The sequence below is a fragment of the Mustela nivalis genome (genome assembly GCF_964662115.1).
Source record: "Mustela nivalis genome assembly, chromosome: 20".
Lineage (NCBI taxonomy): Eukaryota > Metazoa > Chordata > Mammalia > Carnivora > Mustelidae > Mustela > Mustela nivalis.
Window position 1 is genome coordinate 40,219,675 of NC_139039.1, and position 18,749 is coordinate 40,238,423.

The 18,749-nt window shown below is 61.5% G+C and overlaps 1 protein-coding gene across 6 annotated transcripts; it reads right to left on the reverse strand.

The window, feature by feature from the left end:
• Positions 1–420: 420 nt before the first annotated feature.
• On the reverse strand, positions 421–17,224 carry LOC309855217 (uncharacterized protein). Of its 6 annotated transcripts, none has more exons than XM_082715318.1 (11): positions 15,406–17,224; positions 14,234–15,214; positions 13,996–14,137; positions 13,877–13,957; positions 13,076–13,211; positions 11,666–11,931; positions 10,571–11,368; positions 10,149–10,302; positions 9,662–9,831; positions 9,155–9,324; positions 1,424–4,127 (listed from the first exon to the last, which is right to left on the reverse strand). In XM_082715318.1, exons 2-5 carry the CDS (start codon positions 14,560–14,562, stop codon positions 13,128–13,130), a joined length of 636 nt encoding a protein of 211 aa, XP_082571444.1. In that variant the 5' UTR covers positions 14,563–15,214; positions 15,406–17,224; the 3' UTR covers positions 1,424–4,127; positions 9,155–9,324; positions 9,662–9,831; positions 10,149–10,302; positions 10,571–11,368; positions 11,666–11,931; positions 13,076–13,127. The 6 variants fall into 6 exon arrangements, 2 of the variants coding, with proteins under 2 accessions (XP_082571444.1, XP_082571445.1); XM_082715319.1 differs by having other exon boundaries at positions 12,829–13,211; XR_014306660.1 differs by adding an exon at positions 421–1,030 and having other exon boundaries at positions 1,173–4,127; positions 13,877–15,214; positions 15,406–15,788.
• Between the last annotated feature and the right edge of the window lie 1,525 nt (positions 17,225–18,749).

The window sequence follows — 18,749 nt, forward strand, 5'->3', positions numbered from 1 at the left end:
TGCTGTTGGGGTTTTGACGGGGATTGCACTGAATCTGTGGGTCGCTCTGAGTAGTGTGGACGCTCTGACAATATTCACTCTCCAGTCTAGGAAGACTGAATACATTTCTGTCCAGCTCTGTCATCTTCTATTTCTTTAATGAATGTTTTGTTGTTTTCAGAGGACAGTCTTTTAACTTTCTGGTTAAGTCTACCTTGTTCTTTTTGGTGCAACTGCAAAGGAAATTTTTTTTTTTAAAGGTTTTATTTATCTGACAGACAGAGATCACAAGTAGGCAGAGAGGCAGGCAGAGAGAGAGGAGGAAGCAGGCTCCCGGCTGAGCAGAGAGCCTGATGCGGGACTCGATCCCAGGACCCTGGGATCATGACCTGAGCCGAAGGCAGGCGCCCAACCCACTGAGCCACCCAGGCGCCCCGCCACTAACATTTCTCAAGAGGGAGAAACAGCAGATGGCACCTGTGACCGCCTAGGGGGTCCGGGTTTCTCCCAGGAAGTTGGAGGAGCAGGGGGCAGCTCTCTGCTGCTTCTTGGCGAGGTGACGTCTGCACACCACCCCCCCTGCCGCCAGGCGATGCGGAGAAGGCAGCTGCTGGGCCCCCCCACCTTTCAGGCAGATGTCGGACTCTAACCCCAGGGAACTGGGAAGCGCTGGGGCCCAGAGTCCCCTCGCGTCAGTGACAGACCAGCGCAGAAGATGGGGACTGGATGGTGGGCTCTCCTGCACCTGGCTCTGCCCAGGGCTCCCTTGAACTCTCGGGACCCTTCCCTGTCGTTCCATTGTTGGGTTTGCCGGAGGCCTGCAGAGTCCGCGGAGCCACAGTCCCCACCCCCCCCAAGCGTGGTCTCGTGGCCTGGCTGGCCCTCAGCACCATTCCTTTACCTTAGCGGGGTGCCGCTGCTCTGCTCCGTCCTGTGGACCCCCCAGAATCCGGATGTTTAATCCTGACCCCGCAGTGTGCTCGTGTCAGGGTGGAGGGCCTTTGGCAGGGACCAGGTCAAGGGCTCCAGAGGGCTCCCAGCCCCTCCTCCACTAGAGGACACGGGGAAGAGGCCTTCACTGCGCAGCAGGTCAAGTCCCGAGAAGCCCTAGCCGCGTGCGCGACAGCAGCCCAGACGCACTAGAAGGGCCCGAGTCCCGACGGCCCCTCTCGGTAACTCGACCTGTGACCCACCTGCCCCGGGCAGTGCCCCCACTCATCCCCGCTGGATCACCCCGTCCCGCCGGTGCACTGTCCTCAGCAGGTGCCCCAAGTCCCGCCCGGCCCAGTGGCAGGTGGCGAGGGTGGGACGCGGCCCGGCTCGGGGCTTGGCTCCCGGGACCCTCGCTGTTCCCGACCCTGGGCTGGAGAACGCTCTGCCACGCTGACTGGGCTACGAAGCCAACGTGAGGCTACTTGAAAGCATTAATTCGTTAAAAATAACATCCGTCACACGTTAACAGTTTATTTCACGAAAAATAACTTTTCTAAAACCACAGCTTCGTGAGCAAACTGCTGTCACCTCCGCCACTCTGTCACCGTCCTGCGGCTCCTGCTGTCCCTGCGCCGGCCCGGCCCGGCAGCGGCAGTCCCCGGAACACCGGACCGCGAGGGCCCACGTACAGACGGTGCACAACGCCAGAGTCTCTCGGGGACAGAGCTGCGGTCGCGCGGTGTTCAAGATCCCACGGGGGACGTCAGAGGCCGGCAGCACTCTGGGCTGGGCTGCCGGTGAGCACAGATGTGGCTGGAACCCGAGGGACAGGTGAGCTCGTCCACGGACAGAACATGACAGCGGAGAGGTTCTGAGGATCAAGAGGCCGACAGAAAAGAGGGAGAAAGGCAGGAGGGCTCCCTGTAGGCGGTGGCTCTGGAAGTGATTACTCAGCCCTGGCTGAGTAGGGGATGGGGGAGGTTGGGGGCCTGGGGGTGGGGTGAACAGGGGAGGGATGGCTGGCACGGGCCTGGCTGGCACGGGGCTGAGCAGAACAGGACGGGAGGAAGCAGAGGAACCTTCTCCTGAAGGTTTTCCTGCAAAGAGGAAGTGGCCGCTGTGAAGGGACAGGCCACGTAAGGACACTTGGAGGACAGGAGCTGTCACTGCCCGCTGGCTGCTGACTGGTGTCCTCCGGTGGGGAGGGAAGATGGCCCTGCGTGACCCCGTGTGCAGCGGGAACAGGTGAACGCAGCGGCCGCAGGTTCAAGGCCAGCATGAGCGGCCCCTCCGATGGTGAGAGCTGGACGTTCCCTGTGGAGGCCTTTGGGTATCTGTTGTCCCCAAACTCCAAAGGCAGCGTGGCCCCAGGAAAGGCCTGGATCACCAGGCGGCGGGCCAGCGAGGGTGTGACCGGGCGTTAGGGAAGACAGGCTGGCAAGCGTGAGGACCGCACATAGCTGGGACCCCTCCCTGGGCTCAGCCCCTGGCTCTCCCCGCATGTGCTCTTACGGGGTCACCCAGATCTGCCAAACCTGTCCTCCCCAAAAACACTACGTTCCCAGGACCTGGTAATCCTTGTTGGGCTACGTACTCTGTGCCCGTTACACGAGGTCAGGTGGGATCCGTAGCCACGAGGTACGTGGACCTCCGGCATGTGTACACACGCGCACACGCAGACAGGCTTCCAGTTGTGGGGCTCCCGTCCCATGCTCCACACGACACGCACCGCTGGGCCCCGCCGGGGCAATGGCCAGCACGTACCACCCCCCCCAGGGATCGTGATCTCCCAGTGGCACCCTGGATGTCTCGGGCGGCCTCATGCCTAGGCTGGAGGACTGAGGCGCGGGGCCAGGCCATCCGCAGGTACATCTGGGGGAGTCGGCCCGGGTCCCCACCGGCCTCACGGAGCTTCGGGACAGTTCGAGGGGGGTTTGCGCCGTGTGCCCCTTGTGGTGCAGCCTGCTGCGCTGTGGCTGGGGGTCACCCGTGGACCCCACAGAAGTCCCCGAGGTCTGTGATGGCTTCACACGGCCACAGACTATGCTTACGGGTTTATGAATTGCAGGAATTTCGTCCTATTGCTTTTTCTTGCAGAATTCTGCAGTAAAAGCAAAATCAAGGCAAACAGTAACTGCAGCTGCCGACTGCTAGTACTGGCTGTAACCGCGGTGAAACACGTGACGTGAAACGTACTCTCGTAGCCGTTTTCAGGTGGACAGGCCAGCGGCACGGAGCAGGCACTCCGGGGCCCACGGTTGCCACCGCCCACCCCGGGACGCGGTCCTCTTCCAGCCCAGCCGTCTGTGCCCGCGAGTCCCTGACTCTCCCTCCCCTGCCCTGTGCCCAGGGCACAGGGAGCTGGGCTCCACTGGGCTATACTGGGCTCCAGTGGGCTGGGTTATACGGAACTGGGTCCTCTTGGGTTGTACTGGTCTGAAGTCCCTGGGTCTGGCACTCGCCGCGCCTGCACACGACCTCACAGAGGGCTCCCTTGGGCTTTCCACAGCTCGGTGGGGCCGGCAGTTGGCGTGGAGGAAAGGCCCCAGCAAGCTCCACAGGGAGAGGAAGTGAGACCACCTCCAGGGGCGCAGCACCGAGGCACCAGGAGGAAGAGGCCACATGCACCTGTCCAGAGACACCATCCCTCCCAGGAACAGAGCCAGACGGAGCCCCTGTCCCTAACACCAGGCCACGGTGCAGCTGGGAAGCTGGAGACGTTCCAGGCAGGTGGGCATCTCCTGCGCTGGTTCCGGGAACAGGTATGCTAGGGGCCCACAATGCCCCCGAACTGGGGTCTCAAACTGAGGGAGGAAGAAGGCCACGCGGGGGGGACGGGGACAGAGTGGGAGGAAGCCATGGGCCAGGGCGTGCCCGATACCTGGTGCAGGTGACCGCAGGGGCCGCCCAGCTCGTGGAGCTCGTGGCCATGCGGGGGCCTGGCAAGGCGCGAGGGCAGGGGGCCTGTCTCCCCCCGGCCCCCGTGGGAGCGGGGAGGTGCACCTGCAGCGGGGCTTCAGCTGAGGGAACTAAGAAGACGGTAGAGAGAATCCAGACAGCTGGAGAATGGCCGAAGGCTCTGCCACGTTTGGGGGTGAAGAGAAGGCGTCCTCCGACGGACGAACGTGAGGCCGCGAACGGCCGGGCCGGGGGGACCGTCAGGAACACGCAGGTACCACACGGCACTTGGGAACGCATCAGGCAAAACCTGACAACTGTACAGAGAAAAACACAAGCTGGCAGCTGCGGCTGGAGGAAACATCGCAGGGAAACGAAGTTGTAAACACATTTGTAAGGCTAAGCTGTCAGACCACGTGGACTCGCATCCAGCAGAGACGACGGCTCCGATTCCTAAAGATGTACGCGGGCTGTTTATGAACCGGACCACGTCTCGAGAAGCCTGTATTTAGCAACGAAGGAAACCCAGTAAGTGCGAAGCAGCCAAGGGATCACACCCTCGCTTGCGCAGGATGGTGATTTCCAACATAAACACCAACAGGACATTGCTGTAAAAACACCACATCTGGGGAAAAAATACTATTACTAAATAACACTGGGGCCTCAAAGTAAAAACCTTACAGGATTAAAAAATATTTAGAATTGAATGAAAATGAAAACAGAAATATCAACACAAAGATAAAGCAGTTCTTCAAGGAAATTCTGTAATTTCAAAGTGCAGAAAACAAGAAAACTGCAAAAAAACCCCACAAATATTCAATACAAACATTTAGAAAAAAGAAACTGAATTAAGTCAAAGTCACAGGAAATAGTAACAGAACTGTTACTGAGAAAGTGAAAGGGTTAACAACAGAAAACCCCTACTTCTTGGAAGCTCTACTCATGTGAACAGACCCTGAGCAACAGCGTCAACACCAGAAAACAGGGCGCCGGGGACTTAAGTGTCCACGTTTGGCTCAAGTCATGATCCCCGGGTCCTGGGAAGGGTCCTTCCCCTGCTCCGTGGGGAGCCTGCTTCTCCCTCTGCCTCTGCTTATGTTCCTCTCTCTCCCTGTCAAATAAAAATCTTTATTTTTTATTATTTTAAGATTTTACTTATTTATCTGACAGAGAAAGAAACAGCGAGAGCAGGAACACGAGCAGGGGCAGAGGGGAAGCAGGCTTCCTGCCGCGCAGAGAGCCCGAGGCAGGACTCAGTTCCAGGGCCCTGAGATCATGACCCAAGGCCAAGGCAGATGCCTAAGGACTGAGCCACCCCGGCGACCCTCAAATAAAAATCTTAAAAAAACAAAACAACAGGGGCGCCTGGGTGGCTCAGTGGATTAGGCCGCTGCCTTCGGCTCAGGTCATGATCTCAGGGTCCTGGGATCGAGTCCCGCATCGGGCTCTCTGCTCAGCGGGGAGTCTGCTTCCTCCTCTCTCTCTGCCTGCCTCTCTGCCTGCTTGTGATCTCTGTCTGTCAAATAAATAAATCTTTAAAAAAAAAAAAAAAAACACAACCAGACAAGAAAATGCAAATAAAATATACAACACCCCTGACAACTACAGATGTTAGATTTGCCAAAACAAGAACAATGTATTTTAAAGTCCCAAATTGATGAGAAAATGCAGACGAAAGGCATTTTTTTTGAAAACACAAACGCTACAGCTGCAGCAAGAACGAGACAGAGAAGCTGCAGCCACTGCACAGGGCAGCGCAAAGGGAGCGAGGTGGCCCTTTCCCGAGGGGCGACGCACCGTGATTGCGCAGGGGGAGGCGCGCCGCCCAGGAACGCAGGGGAAGGCGTCTGGTTCAAAGAGGGGCCGGAAAATGGAGTAAGAACAGGGACAGACTCGGAGGGAGGCAGGGGCCATGCAGGAGGACAGACAGGCAGACGGGGAAGACGGACACACCCACACCAACAGTCTCCGCAAAGTCAGACGCACCACGGCTGCCTGGGGCCCACGTGCTCCTTAGGCCGGAAGAGAGCACGACCCTGTGCTCACTGCGCCAGGGACACACCCGGGAAGGCGCGCGATGGGCAGTTACCCAAGCTCGGAGGCGGCAGCGGCCCCAGCCCAGCCCGAGGCTGGGTCGGTGGCTGCAAAGGAACGGGAGGCTGATCCGAGGGAGACCGGACAGTGACGTGGCCACGTCTCGGTGGCCACCCAGCAGCCGGGACCACGAGAACACAGAGGACTGGCCACACCGCCGCCAACCTTGCCTCCGTGGTGACTGCCCTGCGCAAGGATGGATTTTTACCGTAAGCTAAGCTCCCACCAATCCCTACGAGTCCCCCTGCGGCGATTACCTGGGAAAACCGGCAGGTGCACACGGAGGGGCTGTCGTGGCGACCGCGTGGCCGAGAGCCGGAAACTTTCCGTGGCCCAGCACCTGCGAGCGGCAGCCAGCATGCAGGCCGAGCGAGGCACACGCCACAGCGGGGTGCAGAGACCTAACGCTGTGCGCTCCTGAGACCCGGTCTGTGCACAGAGCCCACACACGGGCGGGAGGAGCCAGGCCCCAGGGACAGAGCCTGCAGTGCGGCTGCGGGACGTTCTAGAACAGGCAAAGCCGGTCTGAGCTGGAATGTGCAGTGGTTGCTGCACTGGCCTCTGGGGACACAGGAAGCAGGGCCGATAGGGACGAGTCTAAGAGACTCACCGTGAGGCGTGCACAGGGCACTCGAGGGCAGGACCTGCGGTGTTCAAGCTCAGTGACGGCCCGTGGGAGGGCCGCAGCCTTTCTCTACGCAGACTGGGCATCAGAAAGGACGTGGGTCCCGATGGCGACCTTGGGTGCCCGGGCTCTGCGCCGCGGTATGGGCTGGCCAAGGCGCAAAGCAAACTCACGGGAATAGCAAGGACGGAGGGTCGGCGGGACAGGCCGGAACTCTGCAGAGAGATGGTCCGTGGACACCAGGTACGCAGACCAGACCGACCGACGGGGCCCCGTGGACACGTCCGGACACACAAGCACAAGTGAACGCTGTCCGTGTTCCCGGAGAAGTTACTAACCGGCTGCTCAGGGAGGGCAGGGGGAGCTCTCCTCTCCGTGGGGACAGACTCAGAGCTGGCCAGGGTCCCCGCCCGGGGTACACGTGGAGAAGCTTCTGGAGAATTCTAGCTCCCACCACTGCAGAGCGGAAACAGGCCCCGTCTGCATCCCTGATCCAAGAAGCCACGCACACAGGAAAGAGCTGCTCGCCCCGCCAAGTTTTGGGGTGGTTTGCGGCCCTGAAATACCAGAAGACCCACTCGCACCACAAACAAGGGTGCGTCCCGGGGCACGGGGAAGAGAAAACTACAGGACGAACAGCCGATGACACAGGGTGGCGTCTCTGGGACACAGGATGGGGAACCCCCCAGTCGCCAGCAGCATAACCCACGAGACCCGTTAACTGGATTAGACCGTGTGAACGTTTATGCTAAATGAAGTGAACCGTGCAACGAACAAGGAACAGACTGAACGAGGAGATGTGCAGTTAAAAAACTCAGTACCTCGGAGAGACCAGAAACTTCAGCAAATCAACGTTCAAAAAAGGAACAGGAATTCTAGGTGAAAACCAGGCAAATAACCTTATGATGGGCACAAACAACGGACCCCCAAAATGTCCCCATCCTAACCCCCTGGGGCTTGCGCAGGTGTCCCCATCGTGGGGAAGGGGCTCTGCCGCGGTGTCCAGCGACCTGGCCCCAAGCACCAGGTGGATCCAAGGTGCACACACACCCTTGGAGGTGGGAAGAGGGCTCGGGACCGGGGGAGGACTGAGCGGGGCACGGGCCATGCAGCGCACCCTGCGGGCAGGGGACGAGCCAGCCCGGTGGTCGGCAGCAAGGGGGTCTCTGTCCCACCATGGCAAGCAGCTGACTTCGCCAGCAACTCAAGGGTCCTCCCCCACGGCCACCACGGATGACCCCGGCTCTGCCAACACCAGGCCCCTCGAGACCCGCCCTGGACAGCAGAGCTTCGGGACCGCGGAGAGCAGGCCTGCTCTGCTCGACACGCGGAGGAACAGCAGCAGCAGGACCCCGACACTGGTCCGGAGCTACCGGCCCGGCAGACTCGCTCTGTCGTTAGGAGTCCGAGAAGTAGCGGCAGCACGGGACACGGGTCCCCGGCCTCCCGCGCGCTGGGCAAGAGTTCGACATCTCAACGGCGCCAACCCTTCTTGTGAGCTGTCAGGCAGAAAGCAGCCAAACCCAGAGTTTGCTACCACCGACCCAGGCTTCCCGCCCCTGCAGACCCCTGGACGCCATCCCCGCTCTGGGGTCCGGAACAGGCGGAGGGGCCTGGAGGCCCCAGTGGGGATCGCACGCTGGATGCCAGGCGGGCTCAGGACCAGTGGAACGTCTCACGGCTACTCGGATGCATCGTGAAACAGGTCCCCAGGGGAAAAAACACCCAGTATTTGCACCCACCACCACGGACATGATCTGACCATCACCTGTTTGCGAGCACCTGTTCTGTGAGGCTCGCGGTTGCCACGGCAGGCGTCCTGAGCACCGCCCCGGGCAGCACCACCCAGTGCCCGGGCCAGTCCCCAGGCCCACTGTCCGCATCCCTTAGTCTGGAGAAACCACCCACACCCAGAGCAGGAGGGGGCGGGCCGGGACCCGACTGCCGCCTCCAGCAGGTGCGGGGCCGGCCTCCACCGCAGCAACACGGTGGGAAGCCCGCGCTCCCCGCGGTCTGCGCTTCTGGCGGGGCCCGCCGCCTGCCGTGCTGGCCGGGGACTGCGGACACCCTCACGGCTGTTCTCCTGTCTCTCGCTGCCCCCACCCGGCCCACCTCCTGTGTTGGCCACACGGGCTCCTGCCCCCACGTCCTGTCTCGGAGGCCGCCTGTCTTGGAGGCTGTCTCACTGGGGACAGAAGCAACTCACTGGGAGACCGGGGAGCGGCAGTGACAGGGGGACTCTGACGGGGGCCACGAGGGACGTGGCACCCACGGCCTGAGAGTGTGCCGGGCTCTATCCCTCACCGGACGTCTGAGAACAGAGACAAACCTCTAGCTGGTCTCCCTCAGGAAGGGGCCCAGGAGGAGGCCGCTGGCTTCAGTGTGAACTTTTAACAGAAAATGAGGACTTTGTAAAGCACGTGGGTTAACTCTGTCCCCAGAGCCCCTCCGAGGCAGCCTGCCCAGCCTGCAGTGAACAGCCAGCCCACGGGGCCGGGGGTCACACGGCCACTCATTTCAGTCTCCTGCTGATGCAGAGGTACGAGGCCTGGGCCGGGAACCATGTGGCCTGGATGCTGAAGGCGACAGAGCTGGTATTATCCCCAGGACGGTCAGAACACCCACCCACGAGGTGACCGTGTTGAGACAGCTAACACGTCACGGACTGGGTTTGGTTTCCCAGATCCTGCATTTCACGCCAGACGCCTCAGAACACCTTGCTGCCCCGGCGCCGAGAAGGACGAGGGCTATCGGCTCCCAGCTCTGTGCTCGGCTGGGCGGACCCCGAAGCCCTCCTGGAAAATCAGAAATCTGATTGAGTCACTTCAGAAACATGTGAGCCCTCTACACACACACATATACACAAAATCTAAAAAAACTGGTAGCTTAGATGAAATGAGTAATTTTCTAGGAAAAAAAAATTTTTCTAGGAAAACAAAGAAAAACAACCAAGATCAACCCCAACAGAGACCAAAAGCTTAAAGAGACCAATTTCCAGAGAAGAAAGTCGGAAATTCATCAGGGAGCTCCCCACCACACGATGGTTTCATGAAAGACCTACCACATTTGCAAAGCCTGTAGAGAGCAGAGTTCAGTTTGCTTTTAGCAAGCACGTAAGCACGTATCGCATACCTAGAACTGACACAGATGGGGTGCCGGGGGCTCCGTTGGTGAAGCGACTGCCTTCAACTGAGGTCATGATCTCTGAGTCCTGGGACCGAGTCCCACATCCGGCTCCTTGCTTGGCAGGGAGCCTGCTGGGCCCTCTCCGTCTGCCTCTCCCCCTGCTGTGCTCTCTTGCACTGTCAAATAAATAAAATCTTTAAAAACACACACACACACAAAACAAAAAACTGATACAGACAAACATCCATACCTAGAAGACAATTTTAGACCAGTCTCGCTTATGAACATTAATGTAAATTTCAAAATACTGGCCAAGAGATCCCAGCAGTCAGAGAATCATGGCCAACAACACGTGGGATTTTTACAGGAAAACAAGGATGGTTCGATCCTGGGAAATCTCTCACTATCCTATGATGAGTCTAAAATGAAAAACTATGCAATGACCTCCATAGACGCCGCCAGAGAAAAAGGAGAACCTAACAAAATCCAGCACCGTTGTGATGACAAGTGCTTCGGGTGACCGAGGGGCATGAGCGCTCTCCAGTGTGGGGTCGGCCCGACAGAGGCCGGCATGTCCGGACGGGGCCCTCCTGAGGGATGCCCGCGGCTTCCCCGTGGTCTCTGCTGCTGCATGTCGGTCAGCGTCACTACACAAGGGAAACACAACCACAGGCCTGAATGTCAGAAACACAGTGAAAGTACCTCTGTGTGCAGCTGACAGCAGAGTACTCGCTGGGGAAGTCCAGATGATCTATGAGAAACGAACTCAGAACAAACCCGCAAGTTCGGACAGAAGCTTACCTGCGAACAGCAGTCCCCGTCACGTGCGGACACAGTGACCCCGTGGCGGGGGAGAGGAGGGCGAGCACACGGACGTCAGGAAGGAAAGAGTCAGCAGCTCGCAAGCACACGTACCCAGACGGGTCTGACACCTGTGTGAGGAGGCACAGAAAAGCTCCCAGGCGCACGGACGCGCAGACAAGGTCACTGTCCTCCAACCGGCCTCTCAGGGAGCAAGGGCTCTCCGGGCCGGCCACTCCTGGCGTGAAGCTGAGTCCGGTGAATCTGGGCTCACAAACGGGGTTTTAACGTGCCACGTCTCAGGTGGTCAGCTACGCAGCCACAAGCAACCAGATGGTGGACGTGAGTACACGGGCAGGCTCCCACGGTCACTGGGTGTGGCTTCGGAGTCACCAGATTTCAGGGCTCCAAGCTGCCGTGTGACATTCACGGGGTCTCCGTAAAGGACCAGTGAACACGCGACACACTCTAGCCGAAGCACGTTGCTCAGCTCACCAGCCGGACGGCGCACAGAGCGCAGACGCAGCCCAGTGTGGATGGACACACGTCCTCTCCAGCCGGTACACAAGACGGACACTGTAGCACACGGTGCCGGGCCGGCCGGCGCGCTGTGTGGAGAGACGAGATCAGCTCCGTGCGGGAGCGAACTCTCCACGGCCCGAGACTGCGGCGGGAAGCGATGAGGCCGGCTCTTCCACGGCCTGGTGGACCGGACGCTCGTCCCACCACGGGCCCGGACGCGACGGGAGCCTGAGCCTTGCAACTCAGAAACATGCGCACGGCCAAGCAGGACACCCTCGCTCCACGGGACGACGAATGACAGACGGAGCGAAGGGACCACGTCGCGGAGGCAAAGGCTAAACCAGATCCCTGATGTACGACGCATTTAAAGCCGCAAACCGGTTAATGATCCTGTGGAAAACAAACAGGCAAAAGACCCGAACAGACGACTTAGACCACATGTATATAAACACGCATTACACACAGGGGGACGTTCAGCCTCATTCACACGTGAGAGGTGCTGATGACGCCGTGTCTGAGACACCGTTCACCGGTCAGAAAGCTGCCGGGACACCGTGGGGACGGTCGCACGCGGCTCGGCTTGGGGACGGGGATCTGGGCCGCCCTCTCTGCACAGGCACGTGCGGCCACCTCCCACCCAGCGGACCCCTGAAGGCCTCCCGGACTACGACCAGGCACGTTACTCACGGACACGTCGTCTATCGTTGTGACAGACGGCAGCAGTGGAAGGCCCGGTGCGAGCAGCCGAGAAACTCCGTGATCGTGGCTGGGCCAACGGGTATCCGCCGCCCCCGAACGGAGGGGACCGATCCGGGAAAGGAGCGAGGGTCCGTGGGGCAGGGCAGGACGGGCAGCAAGCAACGGAAGGCAGCTGCCGGCTTCTGACGAACACGTAGACGCGCTCTCTGATCCCTGGTGGAAACACCGGCCCGGCTGTACAGCGCCGGCAAAAGCTACGGTAAGACAGCGGGACAGATGCACGGATGAACAGAACCGAGAATCCAGAACCAACCTTGCAACTGAAGTCTGTTCGCTTTTGACAAAGATGCCAAAATTGTTCAACAAGGAAAGAATCATCTTTCCAACAAAGCGGGGAACACGCGTCTGCAGGAGGCAGGCGGGCCCTGCCTCACTCCTCACACACGGGTTAACTCAAAATGGACCAAACACCTCAGTGTAAGAGCCGACACTAACCTCCCGGAAGGAAATAAATAGACGGAAATTGTGACCTTGGGTTTGGCAAAGCCTTCCTAAACACGGAGAGTACATGACGAGAAAAATAAAGGCTTTTGTGCTTCAAAGGGCACCGTCATAACCCAAAGACAAGAGGAAATATTTACGAATCTCACGTCTGGGAAGCGCACGTCCGCAGAGCACGCAGACTGCCGAGAGCCCGAGGACAGGACTAAGCATGCAAGAACACAGTCAGAGAAGAACAGAGAAGGGCGCCTGGCTGCTCGGTCAGGGACCTGTGCGACTCTTGACAGTCGGGTCACCGTCTCAGGGGCTTGAGTTCAAGCCCCAAGTTGGGCTCGGCCCGGGCATCGAGCCCACTTAAAAAAACAAAAAATGAAAAAGACCATAAGTAGGCACTTCTCCAGGGCAGATATACAAATGTCAATGAGCCCATGAAAGGATGATTAACCGCCAGGGAAAGGAAGGTCACGGGCATCACGAGATCACTGGGCACCCACCAGAATGGCTCCAGCGAGACAGGCCGACGAGGCCAGGCCAGGGGGAGCCTGGAGCCTCACCGCTGCTGGGGGCACAGCTGGTGCGCCCGCTCCCAGGAGCCGTCCTGGGCTTCTGCACAGAGACACCGTGTCCCAGCAGGTCCGTCCCCCGCTCACCCCTGAGAGAAGGGAGACCACGTGTCCACGCGAGAATGTGCGCAGGAGAGTGCGGCGGTGTCGTCCACTCCGGCTGGAAGGTGGACCACCCCCGAAGGGCAGAAACGTGCTCCACCCACAGAAGACAAGCTTCCTGGCCGTAACAGCGACGCCGCGTGGCCACACGGACGAGTCCAGAAGCCTCGCGCCCTGTGAAGGACGCCGCTCACAGAACACCACCGGCCACGTCCAGAACTGGCCCACCCACCTGCGGACAGAGAGTAGATTCTCGGTTGCTGTGGCCGGGGGCCCAGCAGTGGTCACAGGCAGCAGCTCCTGACGGTGTGGGGTTGCTCTGGGCGAGGACGGTGCTCGAATGCAGACATGGTGATGGCCGCACGGTCCTGTGAACACGACAGCCCCGAGACTCACACTTGAAATGCGTGCGTTGAACGGGATGTGAGCTGTGGCTCAAGACAGCTGGGAACGCAAATGGAATCAGCTCCCGACGAGGAGGGGAGGGGGCAGGGTGCGGGGGGAGGGGAGGGCGCAGGGTGCGGGGGGGGGGGGGGGAGGGCGCAGCGTGCGGGGGGAGGGGAGGGCGCGGGGTGCAGGTGGGGGGAGGGTGCAGGGTGCGGGGGGCGGGTGCAGGGGGGAGGCCACTGCCCAGCACAGGGTTGGCACCGGAGCCATGTCCGTGTTCTACTGATCCGAGCAGCAAAATCAAACCAAGGCCTCCAGGAGACTCACAGACTGAGAGCAAACACACGAAGCCGACGGTCTGTTCCCTTCTGAGGTCGTGTTAGTCCCCACACCGCCCGTCACCAGTTTCTGAGGTCATCCGCGTCCGGGATGCAGTGTGTGCGTAGAGCACCCGGGGCTCCGAGCCGTCCGCGCCGTCCTTGGTACCCGCACCAGCTCACCCAGCCCCCCGCCCCCTCCCCAGACTCCACCGTCTCTCACGGCTCAGCCCCCTCCGACCCCCTTCCCCTGTGGTCCTCCGCGCTGCTCCTCATGCCCCACTAGTGAGTGACACCGTGTGAGCACGGACTGCCCCTGCTTGACTTACTTCACCAGGCCCGTCCGTGTCGATGCAAACGCAGGCGTTCATCCTGACGGCGGAGTCCCCCCCACTGCGTACACGGACATCCTGACGGCGGAGTCCCCCCCACTGTGTACACGGACCACATCTTCTCTGTCCGCGTCTGCTGAACGGCATCTTGGCTCTCTCCACAGCTCGGCTATACACGAAACGACAGGTGCTGGCGAGGATGCGGAGCAAGGGGAGCCTCCTGCACGGCTGGGGGGGATGCGAGCTGGTGCGGCCGCTCTGCGAAACAGCGTGGAGGTTCCTCAGACAGTTGAACGTAGAGCTACTCTACGACCCAGCATCGCACCACTGGGTATTCGTCCTAAAGATACAAACGTAGTGATCCGAAGGGGCACGTGCTCCCGAATGTTCACAGCAGCAATGGCCAGTGGCCGACTGTTCACAGAGAAGGACCCGACCGTGGCGTGGGGAGGGGGTCTGCATCTGGCCGCTCTCGGGGAGACGCCCTCAGGCCGAGGCGCAGAGCGCAAGCTGCCACCCTGCGGCAGGGGTGCTGGGAGAGCCCCATAGATGAAGCGATTCCCGAGCCTGGTTCGTACACACGGAAGGTTGGAGCGCGTGTCACTGCCGATGCCGAGATGGGGCAGGGCCGGCTGCAGGCAGGAGGGCCCGACGTCGGGACGGGCCGCGCACGACCAGCGCATCGCAACGGCTCGTTTCCGCGCACCAGCCCTCACTTAGAAGGAGCACGTCCTTGAAGGGACGGCGGAGGCCAGCGCAGGGACAGTACACAGAGGGGACACTGGGGAAGTACGCAGTGGTCGGAAGCAAGGAGAGGGGCCGGCGTGAGCTGCGGCCGCCTCACAGATCGGGGGCACCCTGAGCCTCGGACGTACCACGACATTCAGTGGTTCTGGCTCTTGTGACCATGGTCAGAGCACAAAGACTCTAGGACCTCGAACTAGTCACTAACGTGAATGGGGGGGGGGGCTCGTCCTGACAATGGACGCAGAAGGAGAGATGGCGTGTGAGGAGGGCCGGCTGGCCGGCGGCACAAGCGGGCCCCGGAGAGCAGGTTCCGCGAGCGCCGGCGGCCTGTGCTGTGCAGACACGGGCTTACAGGCCCCCCATCCCTCCCCACACGACCCACTGTGGCGGACAACACAGCAGACTCGTCCCCGCTGAGGGACGGTCCGAGCACAGGGGGCTGTCATCCCTCACGGTGTCACCTATCCGCTCCGGGGAAAGCGACGTGTAGGGACTCGGGCAGGAGGGAGGAGAGAGGCTCTTTCCCGGCTGTTCTCTGGTCTGACCTCAGCGCGGAGAGTGTGGAGTCCGGGGTCCCCGCAGAGCCCCCTCCCATCAAGAGACGTAATTTTGAAAAAGTTCTAGTCCCACGTCGGAAACGTCCTCCCCCAAGGGCTAAGTACACCTGTTCCCTTGAGCCCCAGACAGAAGACCGTGAACACACAGTGGGCTGAACACGGTGTCCCTCTAGCGGACCCTCCGTCACGACGGTGGCTCTGGGCTCACCCGGTCTGTCTCACCTGAGAAGCCGTCCGGATGCAGGTGGCCTGGACTGTGTGGGAGGGCCGTGTGCCCCGCCGCCCCTGGTCCTTGTGCTGTCCCCTCTGTGACGAGGACCGCGACGGCCCCCCGCAGGCCAGCAGGAGGCGGGATGGGGGCGAAGGGCGTCTGCTCTCCGGCGTCTTCATCTGGGGAGGAAACGCACTGACTGAAGCCCGTGGTCGACCACCGTCCCCGTAACTGGCTCCAAATTAAAATGCAGAAAATCAGGGGCGCCTGGGGGGCTCAGAGGGTTAAAGCCTCTGCCTTCGGCTCAGGTCATGGTCTCGGGGCGGGGAGCCTGCTCCCCCTGCGCACGCCACCCTCTCTGCTCATTTGTGATCTCCGTCTCATAAATAAATAAAACCTTAAAAAAAATGACTTTGGCGAGAAGCTATCTTTCTGAACTTTCCGTGTTTTAACTGACGACACGTCTCACGTCAGAGACACATGCAACTAGGAAAGATATAAGACGGGGTCCTGGCACAGGCTGCCTCCCGCCGCCAAACCCTGGCTCCGCACACAGAGGGCTTCTGTGGCCCCAGGGGCCTGCACTCGTGGAAATAAAATCTCCGGGGTGAACCGAACGGACTTGGAAATTTCTCGGGCAAGAACTGAGTTACTTTAACACGAACCAAAGACACGCTGACGTGTGGCCTCTCGCTCTGGTGGTTCCGCCTTCTACTGTCTCCGTGACTGGGAGGGTTACAAGGTACAGGAAACGTGTTCCCAGGCGAATGTCCACAGGGAATTTGGAGACTGAAGACGTGGACGTTTAAAAACGGGGGGTTCTACCTCCGGGCTAATGTCTGGGGTCCTCCAGCTGCTCTGGGACTGCAGGCGTAAAACACCGAAATAACGCGAAACCCAAGGGCCCGTGTCGGCGCCGGCTGCCCGAACAGGTGACCGCCAGCCAGGAGGTGGGGAGGCCAAGGTCACGGTGCTGGCTGACCCGGAGTCTGCGGACCCCCGCTTCCGTCCCCGCCCCCCCAACACTGCCCAGGACGTTACTACCCCCCTCCGGATGCTAAAGGCGAGCCGTACGCCAAGTGACAGAAGATCTCCTCTCCCCTCGCTGGGCGTGCGGCACGGGGGTGAGGACCGTCCCCTCCGCGGAGAGGCGTCGGCAGCTCCAGAGGGTGTGGATCCCCTCCCCTCCCACACCCCCCGACGTGGCACTCCGGCCGTCCTGAAAGGAGACTACCAGACTCTGGACGCCCTGGAGTCGATTCCAGAACATTCTACGTTCCGGGTCATCAGAAGGAAACAGGCTTCCGGATCCCTCCCACCGCCGTCGTCGGGACGAGACCCAGGACGACAACACGTGTGTCACACTCGAGCCACTGACGAAGGGCACGAGCGGTCTCAAACCCGCAAGCTCCCCGCCAGAGCGAAGCAAACGGTCACACGGGCGTGAGCCGCAGTCCGGGCGTCGTCCGCGTCGGCAGGAGGCCGGAGCCCTGGCGCTGGCCTCAGTCCGGCGGCAGCGGGCACCGGCTCGCGCGTGGGCTCCGGGGTCCTACAGACGCGGCTGCTGTAGGGGGACCCCCCGCCCATCCCGCCAGCTCACGGGAACTCCACTGGGAAGGGGCAGCAGGGTGCGGGCGGGGAACAACGCGCGTCTGGTTCGGGGGCCCCAAGCATGGAGGTGCTCTGATCCCCGCACGGGGCGCGGCCCTCAGGCTCAGGCCGACCCCGCTCACCCCTGCACCTCATCCTGGGGGTCGGGCTCTGTGTCCCTCCTGCCGAAGCCTGGGGTCGGGGGACCCACGCACCTGTCAGGACGTCTGGCTGGTGCCGAGCCTGCAGCACGGTGACAGGGTCAGGAAGGGAGCCAGCCGGGACCCCTGGCAGGTGACGTCTCCGCCGTCCGATGGCACGAATGCAGAATGTGGCGGGCTTCTCCACTTTGCTGCTGTCCGCACGTGTGTTCACTGGACGGAACGAAGGGCAGGCGGGTTCCTGGGAGGACAGAGACATACGACGACACCTTACGTGGTGTCGCGCCGACGACACGGACGTCGGCACCCACAGGGCAGAGGCCTGAAGACTGTCCCGAGCCCCGGCAGCAGCCCGGCTTCCAGGTACTCCGGTTCCCCACCAAGAACACCCCCCACGGCCACCCGCACTGAGCCCCGTCTGGAACGATCTATTCGCACAGGTTGGCGAGTACCAGCTCTCCGAAGGGACCTTCCCACGGCCGGCTCCGGGCTCTGCGTCTGCTCGTCCCACGCCGGGCAGTGCGGTGACGCGGACGGACGGACACAGACCCCGCCCTCAGCAACGCGGTCGTCCGGGAGCCTGGGCTGTGGCTCTGTCAGCGGGCAAGCACCTGCCGGTGGTCGTCCTGCGTCCTGAGCGGACACCAGAGGAGAAAGCCCCCGGGGACGCGTGGCTGTCCCACATCTCCCAGCGCAGGTCAGGTTCCTGATGTCCATCTGTGAAAACAGACCTGCAGGGTCCCCGGCATGGCGCCCAGCAGAGCCCCGTGGCCCAGAGCTGCAGGCGTCAGCAGTATGCGGGGCACTCGGAGGGGCCCGGGGTCTACGGAGAGAGACGGGCATGGCCCCCTGCCCGCAGGGCGCTCAGGAACAGGGGAGCAGGGGCAGGGCAGAAAAAACGCGCTCCGCCCCCTTGGGCAGGTTTGTGTCCCCACCTTGAACACTGCAGCCTGGCGACCAGGAGAAAGTGCGGGACCGCACGCTCACCGGGGACGCGTGACCTCCGCGTGAGGCCCGGCCGGAGAGCCCATGTCCTCGCTAGGGGCACACCCAGGCCAGGAGAGTCTAGCTGACGCTGCCAGGCCCTCCCGACTCCGGAGACTCCAGCGCCTCCGGCCGCCGTGCGCGCCCACCCGCGGGGGATGCGCGAGTCGCCCACGCCCGGGCCACAGGGGCCTCTCCCCTCGCACTAGCTAGCGCAGAGCCCGGGACGGGCCGCAGCCCCGGGAAGGCACGGCCAGTCCCTGCGCAGTGAAGGCACGCGGTCCTCCATCCACTGGGTTCAGACGCCTCTTTCTACACAGACAGGCCGCTTCTGTGGCCCTCACAGCGTCCCCGGCCGGAGGGAGCACTGACGTGGTGGGGGGTGGGCGAGCTGCTGAGCTCCCTGGCCTCGCCCTGCGCGAGAACGGCACCTCTGCGAAGACGCAGGGCGACAAGGAGGAACCGGGCAAGGTCCGAGTCCTCATGCGGGTCAGACAGAAACGAAGGGGCCCCGGGGTGCTCAGTGGGTGATGCATCTGCCTCCGCTCAGGGCAGGGTCTCGGGCTCCCTGCTCGGCGGGGACCCGACTTCTTCTCCCTCTGCCCTCCCCTGCTCATGTG